Below are 11,316 nucleotides of genomic sequence, written 5' to 3'. Positions count from 1 at the left end.
TTGACCCATTCCCTTTTGCCTTCCTATTCTTCCCCTCCATTGTAACCATTTTCCCTTGCCTCTTCTGTATGAGATAGTTTATCCCATTCTGTCTCTCCCCATCTCCTCTCATTATATTCCTCTCTCACCTCTTAATTTCACCTTTTAAGTATCACCCCTTCCTGTTAAATTGGTCCTGTGCCCTCTATGTATACCTATAAACATATATACACACATTCACATATATATTCATATGCCCATTTACCCTCATATATGGACATATATATGTGTATATATATATTTCTAATCCCTTCAACTACTGAGAAAAGTTTCATAAGTTACAATTATTGTTTTTCCATGTAGGAATGTTAATAGTTCAACTTTGATAAGTTCCTCATGATTTCTTTTCCCTGTTTACCTTCTCATGTTTCTCTTGCTTCTTGTATCTGAATGGCAAATTTTCTATTCAACTCTGTTTTTTTCAGCAAGAATGCTTGAAAGTCCTCTATTCCACTGAATGGCCATATTTTCCCCTGAAACATGATACTCAGTTTTGCTGGGTAGGTGACTCTTGGTTTTGATCCCAGCTCCTTGACCTCCCAAATATCATATTCCAAGCCCTTCGATCCCTCAGTGTAGAAGCTTCCAGATCCTGTGTTATCCTGATTGTGTTTCCACAATATTCAAATTGTTTCTTCCTGGCTGCTTGTAATATTCTCTCCTTAATCTGGGAATTCTGGAACCTGGGTATAATATTCCTAGGAGTTTTCTTTTTGGGATCTTTTTCAGGAGGTGATCAGTGGATTCTTTCAACCTCTATTTTGCCCTCTGGTACTAAAACATCAGGGCAGTTTTCTTTGAGAACTTCCTGGAGGATGATTTCTAGGTTCTTACTTTGGTCATGGCTTTCAGGTAGTCCAATAATTTTAAAATTATCTCTCCTGGATCTATTTTCCAGGTCAGTGGTTTTTCCCATGAGATATTTCACATTGCCTTCTATTCTTTCGTTTGTTTGGATCTGTTTAACAGCATCTCAATTTCTCATAAAGTCATTAGCTTCCATTTGCTCCAATCTAATTCTGAAGCAATGATTCTCCTCATTGAGCTTTTGAGATTCTTTTTCCATCTGGCAAATTCAGCTTTTTAAGGCATTCTTCTCCTCATTGCCTTTTTGAGCTTCCTTTGCCATTTGAGTTAGTCTATTTTTTAAGGTATTATTTTCTTCAGTCAGCCTGCTGACTCTCATTTTGTAATTTTCTTGATCATTCTCATTTCTCTTCTCAATTTTTCTTCCTCTTCTCTTATCTGCTTCTTAAGGTCCTCTAGGGCCTGTAACTAGCTTATATTTTGCTTTGAAGCCTTTGGTGCAGAAGTTCTGACTTCACTGTCTTCCTCTTGTTCCATGCTTTGATCCTTTTTGTCCCCAAAATAGGGAGTCTAATGTTGAATTCTTCTGTTTGCTTTGCTTCCTTTCCCTGGTCATGTTGCCACTCAATTACTTGACTTTTGGGCTTTTTGCCACAGTAGGACTCTGCCACCAGACAGGGGAGATTTTGTCCCAAACGCTGGGGTTTACTCAGCTGCCGGAGGTACTAGTTGGGTGCCCTCTCTGAAGCCTCCACACGCTCTGGCAAGCTGGTCACACACCCCAGGACCTCCACCCTAGACTGCAATCCAGATCCAAGCAGGTTAAAGCAAGAGCAATTACCCTTCAGACTGGTCACTTTGTCCCCCTACAGTCTGCAGGCCAGGAGCTGAAGCTGCCACGTGGTACTGGCTGGCTGTGTCGCAGTGGCTTCTGTCTTGGGGGGGGGCAACAGCCACGCACTCCCACTTATTGGTCCCAAAGTCCAGACTGCACTGGCCTCTCACTTTGTCCTTTGCATCTATGTGTTGATAAATCTGGAATCGGCCATAACTGCTGCTGATCTGGGGCTAACGCCTCAGGGTGGGGCTGGGCTCAGCTCCCACAGTGCTGGGCTGGATTCCTGCCAGGCTGTCCTCAGCGGGAGGTTAGCTTCTTTGTGTCATTTTGTGGGTTCTGCAGCTGCAAAGTTTGTTTAGAGTCCCCTTTTACATGGAGTGGGGAAGGTGGAAGCTGGAGCCGCGGGAAGGTTGTGCTTCTACTCCGCCATCTTGGCTCTGCCCCCCCTTCCCTTGGCTTTTATGACACTGTTCTCCTGTGCTTCTACCCCTCTGATTGTTTTTTCTTGGTTCCTTTGGTGGACCATGATCAGAGTTCCAGCCCTTTCTGTAGGGAGCTTTTTCTTCAGAGTTCTTTCCTTAGCCCACTTCTATTGTCTTTATATCCTCACTCCTTTGGTGATCTAATCAATTCAACAGGTTCAATTCCCACTTTTCTGTAGATATTTCCATCTACAAGCCCCATGCTCTAGTCTTACATCACTAATGCCTGGTGGATAGCTCCACTTAAGCATCTCCAACATCTATGTCGAAAATAGAATTCATTGTCTTTCTTCTTGAACCTACCCTTCTTTCTCACTCCCTGTTTCTGTCTGGTGTACCACTGTCTTTCCTGTCATCCAAGTTTATAACCCTGGAGTTATGCTTAATTCTTCACTCTCTCCTCTCTCCCCTATGTCTAATCAGTTGCCAAGACTTGTCAATCCTGTCTTCCCCATACATTCACAGAAACAAAATTCTGATTTGGGCCCCTTCATCACCTCTTACTAGATCCATTACAGTGGCCTCTTAATTTATTACTCTTATCCATTCCAACTGCACATAGCTGCCAAATTTATATTCCTAAAAAACAGGATCATTTTACTTCTCAGCCCTGGAATGTTCAGTGGCTCTGTAATGCCTCTAGGATGTTAAGATTATATAAGAAAATTATAATTATATAAGAAAAACTCCTTGGTCTGGCATCAAAATCTGGATGCAGTTGATATTTTCCAACTTATTTCCCAATGTCCCTACTTCTACTGTCTACAATGTCCCTACTTCCTACTTCATCATCCTTTCAGGCACTCAGATCTACAACTTCAGTCATCCTAGATTCTTCCCATTTCTTCATCCCTAAATCTAACCAAGTGCAAAAGCAATTATATCTCCCAACACACCAGATCGGTCCATCTCCTTCAATTCAATCACATAACCAGGCCGTTATCACCTTTTCCCTGGACTGTGGTAATAGCCCAACTGGAGCCCCAGCTTCCAACCCTTCTCTTATATAGTTGGCAAAATACTCTTCCTAAGGTATAGGTCTGTTCTTGTGATTCCCTTGTTCACAAACCTTTAGTAGCTCTCGACTACCTCTATAATAAAACACCAACTCCTCAGCCTGACATTTAAAGCTTCACATACTTTATAGTAGAGCCAAACTAGACAGCTAGCTGATTTCATCTCCTGTCTCCATACATATACAAGCTGTCCCCCCAGGCCTCAAATGTACCCAATCCTTAGCCTGGAATCCTTATTTTCTTTCAACGTGCAGCTTAAGTGTCATTTCCTCTGTGAAGCCTTTGCCAATTCCTGCAGGGGTTAGGGTTTTTTCTCTCCTCAGATAATCTTGTACTTCCTTATTTATGTACTTGTTATATTGTCCGGTTTCAGAAGAATACGAACTTCTTAAAGTTCATAACTGTCTCATTTTTGTTTTTGTACCCCAGCGTATATACTGTGCCTTGAACATAGTATATACTAATGAACTGTTTACTGAATTGAACTGCAAATATATTTTTGACTCCTGCTTTTCTGATATGAAGTGATAGGGCAGTCCTGATGACTGAGAATTACTATTTGTAAAAAAAAGTGGTGTTGGGCCCAATTCATAACTACTGAAGTGTTAACGTAGCCAGAGAGACAGAGGTAAGGTGACTGACTTGTGAGAGCCAGAAAGCAATCAGCCTCTCTTGTATCCTGAGACTGCCTACAGACAGGATGTAAAACAGGGAGACCCAGAACTTTAGGTGATTATTTCGAAAGTAGTCCTTATTCTGTGGCTCTGGAGCTAAATGTCTTTATGGAGGAATAGAAAGACAGGTGAGAAATCTTAATTGCAAGAATAGTGAAGATCCAGAAAGTCTGGTGACTATGTTGCTTTCTGTGGTGTAAGTATTATGCACTGGGTTGTGAAATAACTCGCCAGAAGTCTTGTTAGGCACAGCGTATATCAAAGGGCTAAATGATGTCAGAAGATCAGCAATGGTTGCATCTTTGCCATCTTTTTCCATTTTCTTGAGCATACTTGTATGAGGTCTCTGCCCCTTGACAAGCTGGGGATGTAAGATGCTGATTTTCAAATGTCATGAAGTGGGGGACAGCAGGTTCTTAGTGACTTACTGCTGGCAAGTGTCCCTTGTGTCATGTAAAATTGTCCCACGGGCCAATTAGAGCTAGGTTATCAGCCCTGAACTCAATGTATGACCTCTGTATAAGAGATTTCTTTATACACTAGAAGTGTAGTTGGAATCTAAAAGAGGTCAAGAATGATATTCCTAAAAAAAAGGAATGATTTCCTTATTTGAACAAACACAAAGTGTTCATGATGAACTTACCGAAAGTAAGGACTCCTTTAGCTTTTCAGGAAAATTTTCTGGAGGAAATACTCCAAGGGCAGGTCTGTTGATGAATGTGCCCTGAAAAACAGAAACAGTAAATTCTCCAAATTTTACTCTTGATAGCCTTTCAGCACATCCCTTAACAGCAACAATTTTATCACTGCTTTTTTTTCTATCATATTAAATGAACTACCAATGGTTTTTGGCTACCACTGCAAATCAGTCTATCGTATACATATTTAGATGTACTTTCAATAAGATGTACTTATTTATTTATTTTTGTAGGGATGGGTGAGAGGGAACAAGAAGATTACAAAACATGATCCCATCAGGATTTATTTTGGTGCTTTTTGGTTTGCATGAGTTTGCCAAAGTGTTATAGCTGTTCTGGTTATTCAGTTACTTAGTAGTTACACGTTCCCTTTAGGGTGAAAGGGATAGACAATATTGTATGCATAAAAACAAGTGTGGTAGTGGGGAAGAGGTGCTTGATTTGGAATCAGCAGACTTGGGTTGGAATCCTTGCTCTGCTCAATCTGTGACACTGGCTAAGTCATTTAACATCTCTGGACCACAGATTCCTCATCTTTATAATGCAGAGGTTGGACTAGATGGCCTCTATAATCACTTCCTTCTTCCAGGACCCGATGCTATGTCAGCAAAGCAGGTGTACTATGTCCTAAGTGCTATGATTTGAGGAGCATGAAGAGCTTCCCTCAGGTCTGCCAAGGTGCTGTTAAAGATTCTGCTTTATCTTTCACAACATGATTAATGTGGAAATACATTTAATATGATCATACATGTATAGCTTATATCAGATTGCATGCTATCTTGGGAGTGGGGAGCAGAGGGAGGAGGGGGATATTTTGAACTAAAAATCTTATAAAAGTGAACATTGAAAACTAAAAATTAATTAATTAGAAAAAAAGACTGCTTTAGGCTTAGACACCATGTTTCCAGGAAACCTTTGTTTATCCAGGAGAGGTAACATTAACTCAGTAGCACCCACCATCATGTTAGCACAGATAATGGGGCCAGCAGAAGGTATATAATAACTCATGTTAGCATAGTGCTTTAAAATATCCTTAGCCCTTTCTTCAAACCAAGTGTAAGAATTATTATCCCCATTGTGCAAATAAGGAAAGTGAGATTCAAAAGAGACTGTGACTTGCCCAAAGTCACACAGCAAGTGAGAGAGCTGAGACTCAAGTTTATTTCTTCTGACTCCAAATCTAGTACTTTGTATACTATGCTGCCTGCATTTTGGTGGGGAAAAAAGCAAAATTTATAATTTAGGATCTAAACAGATGGTTGTTCATTCTTCGCTCTCAAAGAGGTCCAATGACATTATAGGGTGATGTCTTGACTTGAGAGCAAATTGGATTTAAGTGAGGCAGAGCTTCTCAAAATCATCAGCCTCACTCTCTCCTCCAGAGTCATCAAATTCCAGTGGCAAGACAAAAGAAAAGACTACTTGGCAACGGCCCAGAATGTAGTGGGTGACTTTGGTCTGTCTAAATTAAAGTCTTTCCCAGGTCTCAGTTTGTCTGAGGCAACTCCCATTCAATGACTAAGGAGGAGATAAGGGCTGAGACAAAAGATGACCTAATTAACCATCACAAAACTTAATAAATGTTTGTTGAATTGAACTAAATTAGCTGAGATGTCCTTGGTCAGCCAGGCTGGGAGGATGGGGGAAGTTCTGAAAAGGGAGGCTTAGGGGAAATGTGAAGATCAACTGTTCATTTACTATATAATTTTTTGCCTTGGACCAGTTCTGGCTGCTAGAAGTAATCAAGGACAGCCTAGGTGGTGCAGTGAATAGAGCACTGGCCCTGGAGTCAGGAGGACCTGAGTTCAAATCTGACCTCAGACACTTAACACTTACTAGCCATGTGACCTTGGGCAAGTCATAATCCCCAATTGCCCTGCCCTCCCCCCTCCAAAAAAGCGCAAAAAAAAAAAAAAAAGTAATCAATAAAGGTTTAGAAACTGAATGAGTGATTTGGAACAAGTGACTTCCTACTGTTCAACACCAGCTCCAAAATTCCTATTCCCATTACACCCACTGAAGACACCTGCTTTCACAGTGCCTTAAGATCCATGGGAGGGCCTTTCTTTTCCTGGCTAAACTATACAAGGAATGTCAAACATGCAGACCCACTGTGATTCTAGCTGCTGTCAGCTGTCCTATTAGTCACTGATTATGGGAATATTTCTGATGTACATAGTTGAAAAGGCAAGAAGGTGAGCTTCCCTGGGAGGGTCATGAAGGAAATCCTTTCTGTTAGTGTTCTAAAACCAATAGATTTGCCCAAACTATGGGAAAAAAATTCTATCTTCATGGGCACAAAGAGAAGCTATCATTCAGGGTCATATAATATCAGAACACAACACAAACACAATGGGAACTTTAATATTGTTGCAATTCAAGAGCATGATTGAAAAAATAGTTTAAAAATTTAGTTTTAGGCATCTGTTTTTTAAGAGAAATGTCCTTCCTTGGGCATAAATTCTGGCATTAGATCATCAACCCTCTGGGCACAGTTTACTTTTGGTTGAATATTTACTGAATGTCCATAAGCACTAAATGAAATAAAAATATTTGGCTCCAAAGCTGCCCAAACAAAATATGAGTTTATGAACACATTTTTTTTCTCTATTCTCTGTTCTTATCAAAGTTCCCTCCTTCCTTCTGCTCCCATTTCTGAGCCTGTTATAAGCTCAGAGAGTGAGGAGGAGAGATAATGATGCGGCAAGGCAGGAAATTATTGCTTCTATTATCTATTGGTGCATGCTTTGTCGAGGAGCTACCCCAACCAGACTCCTGAGCAATTCAGCTCCCTCATGTCAGAGAAACCCATTTCCAATATGTGGCATTATTGGTCACACAATGGTCCTGAGGTCAGTTCTACAGTTTCATGCTTCAGAGCACCCCTTCCTTTGCATTTTGAACATGGGTTTCCTAGAGATTGAGTTCCCTGCAAGTTCCTCTTGCACTGGGCAGTTTACCTGGGAAAGGCCTTTAGCTAAACCTGCTAGGCCTTTTACCTCCTTTCTTTTCTTGCTGGGGTCTTCTGGGTTCCCCTTAGTCTCCTCAGCACTAAGAGCCTTCTATTCTGCCTGGTCCCTTTTTTGGAGCTGCTGCTTGAGCACAGAACATACTGCTATATTTATATTTCCTGACTTGGGGGCAATTAGGGACTTTATTAAAAAAAAATCTTGTGACCCAAGGGCTATGAGCTTCCTTTTGTTAGGCATATAAGCAAAATGAAATAACCTGAGCGAGGATTCATGCTGAAACTAAGAGAAGGGCATTTTCCATAATGAACATAAACGTGGTATTCTTTGGTTCTGATGACATGTAAATTAGCTATCATCAAAGCATTCTTCTTCAGAATGCCATTAATCACTGGCATGGAATGAAAAAAATCATTTGCATGTGATAACATGGTATTCTTTTGTCCCTCTATCCTGTTCCACTGGCTCTTTTCCATCTGCCTATAAACAATCCTGAAAAAAGTCAATTGTTTGCCCATTATGGAGGCCATATGATTTGGTGGAAAAAGCATTGGCTCTGAAGTCAGAGGACCTGAGTTCAGATCCTGTCTCTGATGCTCATAACCTATGTAACCTTGGGTAAATTATTTAACCTCCTAGGGCCTCAGTTTCTTCATCTATAAAAAACAGGATTAGATACCATAGCATCTAAGGTCCTTTCTAGTTCTAGGTTTAAGATTTTATGTAAGGGGTAAGGTATCTTATCTATTGTCTGTCCTTTTTAATTTTTTTTGCTTTTTTGGAGGGGGGAAGATGGAGCAATTGGTGTTGTGACTTGCCCAAGGTCAAACGGCTAGTGTTAAGTATCTGAGCCAGATTTGAACTCAGGTCCTCCTGACTCCAGGGTCAGTGCTCTCTATTCATTGTGCCACCTAGCTGCCCCATCTGTCCTTTTTTAAAACAAGTATAATCTATTTACCCAGCTATCATTCCACCTTTCTCACCTCTCATTGTTAATTTTCCTGAAAATATCTGTAATCACTATTTCTACTTCCTTATTACCTGTTCTCTCTTCAGTCTCTTGCGTTTGTATTCTATCCCCAGTACTGTACTGAAAATGCTTTCCCAAAGGTTGTCAATGATCAATCAACAAATCCTGCCCTCCATCTTTGAATTATCTGTTATTTTTTTAGAAAAAATTTACAAGTACCTGTCTCCTTATCCTGAATCCTACTCTGCAGATAGGATTCCTGCCTCTCTAAACACTCCTTTTGGCTTCTCATCCTCTGCCTGTTTGCTACCTCTACCGTATCTGTGCCTTTGCCCAGGTTGCTTGGCATACCTGGAATGAAGTCCCTCCTCAACTCTGACTCTTAGAATCCTTAGCTTCTTTCAAAGCTCGGCTCGATAGCAGCTCCTACATGAAGCCTGCTAGTTCTGTGCCTCACCTCCTGAAATTACCTTTTATTCACCTATCTGTATATGTTTTGTATCACCCCAGGAGAATGTAAGTTTGATGAAATCAGGAAATATTAATTTTGTCTTGGCATCTCTCACATCAAGTATGTACCTGGCATACAATAAGCACTTAATTAATGCTTACTGATTGGTTTGTGATGCCTTAGTAAGAATAATACCCAAGAGTTTATCCTCAACTTTCTTTTCTTCTCTATATTCTCTCCCTTGTTAACCTCATCTAATTTTATGGTTTCAATGATACCTTTATGTAAACACAATGACCTCATATCTGAGCTCCTGACTTGGATTTCAGTTGCTCTCTCTGCTCTCTCTGCGCTATCTCAAAGGCCGCATATCCAATCAGTTACCAGATCCTGTTGCTTTTGCCCCAACAACTTTTCTCCTCTGTCCCCTGCTCTCTATTCCCACTACCACTATCCTATAATATGAACTCTTGTTAGCATCCATCTGTCGTTTGTAATAGTCTCTTAGAGGTCAGCATGCCTCCCCTGGAACTATCTTTAAATACTGTTTCCAGAATGATCATTGTTATGAATAGGTCTAGTCATGCCAGTCCTCCCATCAGAAATCTTCAGGGGCTCCCTAATGTCTACCACATGAAGTTCAAAATGCTGTGAACTGTTCAAAACAGAGCAAGGATATGAGTTCAGGCTGGTGGACTCCAGTCTTACCACATGACTCTTCCTTTCATATGAATCATGCTGTCTTAGAGTTTTGTTGTTATTTTTGCTGGCATTACTATATATTTTCTGTATCTCTCTTTGACCTCCTTGTAGTATATGTTGAGCTGATTCAAACGATATATTTAGTGATTTTTCTAGTATGTGATTGGACCATGGGCCTTAGTTTCCTCATCTGTAAAAGGAGGAGGGTCACTTATTATAATGTGTAATAGTTAAGCAGAAATCTACCATATAGGTTATGGCCTATAATTAAGAGCCCTTAATCTTAGAAGGTGGCAGTGAAAACAGGGAATCAAGCCTTTCTCTAGTCCTTGGAAATGGACAAGACTCTTGGGGTTTCCTGGCTTGAGTGAATTTCTGTAAGTCAGTCCTTACACAGGAGAAATACCATTTCATCAACTAGGGTTACCTATAATGACTTAACTTTCACAATGTTCCCCAAGAATGGGTCTCCTGATGAAGGGCAATGAATACTGAATTTGGAAAAGGATGATCTTGGTTTAAATTTGTGTTCTTTCCCTTATTTTCTACATGACTTTGGGGAACACTTAATCTCATAGCCTCATCTATGAAAATGAAGGAACTGTCCTAAGTGACCTCCAAGCTCTAGATCCTCTGAGATACAGAAAGATATAAATAATATTCTTAAAACCATGTATATGGGGAGGTTTATTTCTCCCCACCAAGAATCATACCATGGGAGTATGCAACAGTCCTCCTACAGGAAAGATCCCTCAGACAGAATCACTAATATTTCTGCAGGTGAGTCTGGATCTATGGAGCATGCAAACTAAGTCAGCTGGGTCAATGAAACTGCCTCAGCTGGGTGAACAGGGTGAAGAAATTCCATCTCATCATGTCAAAGATTTCTTTGGGTGATTTTTAATTTACTTAGTAAACCATACTAGCTCAGTTTTCCTTTTTACTCAATTTTGTGAGTAAAGGACTAAAAGAAGAGGTTGTATTTATCTTGCAAAAGTTAACTCTCCTGTCTGCAAAATCCATTTTAATGAAGAGTCCATTGGCCAGGAAGGCACTATGGGTAATTTGAGGAGTACACAGAATGAGCTCTGTCTTCTGCCAAGAATAGCTGCTAGGTTTAATTTCCTGAGGCACCTTTCTTTTTGTGTGTGAAAGTCTTTCCTTCAATATTCCCTATAACTTAGTTTGTTGTTATGTGTTTAGCTGGTTTCAAGTGTCTGTTAGTAAACTGTATTCTCCTGTGTCTCACCCATGCTCTGCATAACGTGCATCTCTATGCATGCTTATTATGCTTGTAATGCATTTCTAAATGAGAGGCAGTGTGGTGAAATGGTCAGTGAGCTGGACTCAAAATTAGCAAGTCCCACCTGTGATACAGACTGCTTTGGGACCCTGGACAAGTTATTTATTTGACTTCTGAGTATCCTAGGCCAATGGCATCAAGCTCAAATAGAAAGAGAACTCTGCTAGCTGCATGTAGACTTCGAAAACCAACCACAAATTAACTATCTATGTTGTATTGTATTTTTGTCAAGTGTTTCCCAATTACATTCTAATCTGGTGCTGGCTGTGATAGGGAATTTTCCCCTGGGATTTTTGCTAGGCCCAGCTGTTAGTTTCACATCTCTGCCCTAGGCAACTTCCTAAGACTCTTAAGTGGCAGAACAGCT

The 11,316-nt window shown here is 40.5% G+C and overlaps 1 protein-coding gene and 1 long non-coding RNA gene across 7 annotated transcripts in view; one reads left to right on the top strand and one right to left on the bottom strand.

Annotated features, from left to right (window-relative positions):
- Positions 1 to 11,316, bottom strand: part of ABAT (4-aminobutyrate aminotransferase) — a 138,561-nt gene that overhangs the window by 18,928 nt on the left and 108,317 nt on the right. For all 6 annotated transcript variants that reach the window (XM_069085496.1, XM_069085482.1, XM_069085512.1 and 3 more), the window contains one exon: positions 4,500 to 4,580. In XM_069085496.1, the coding sequence (XP_068941597.1) occupies positions 4,500 to 4,580 (81 nt within the window). The remainder of the gene's footprint in view (positions 1 to 4,499; positions 4,581 to 11,316) is intronic.
- LOC138159323 (uncharacterized) overlaps positions 1 to 11,316 on the top strand; it is a 32,796-nt gene that overhangs the window by 13,379 nt on the left and 8,101 nt on the right. The window lies entirely within an intron of this gene.

Source organism: Petaurus breviceps, unplaced genomic scaffold, assembly GCF_028583685.1.
Source record: "Petaurus breviceps papuanus isolate PSGF00001 unplaced genomic scaffold, PetGlider_PUasm1.0 118, whole genome shotgun sequence".
Lineage (NCBI taxonomy): Eukaryota > Metazoa > Chordata > Mammalia > Diprotodontia > Petauridae > Petaurus > Petaurus breviceps.
Note: the sequence above shows the minus strand (reverse complement) of the source record. Positions and strands in the feature narration are given on the sequence as shown.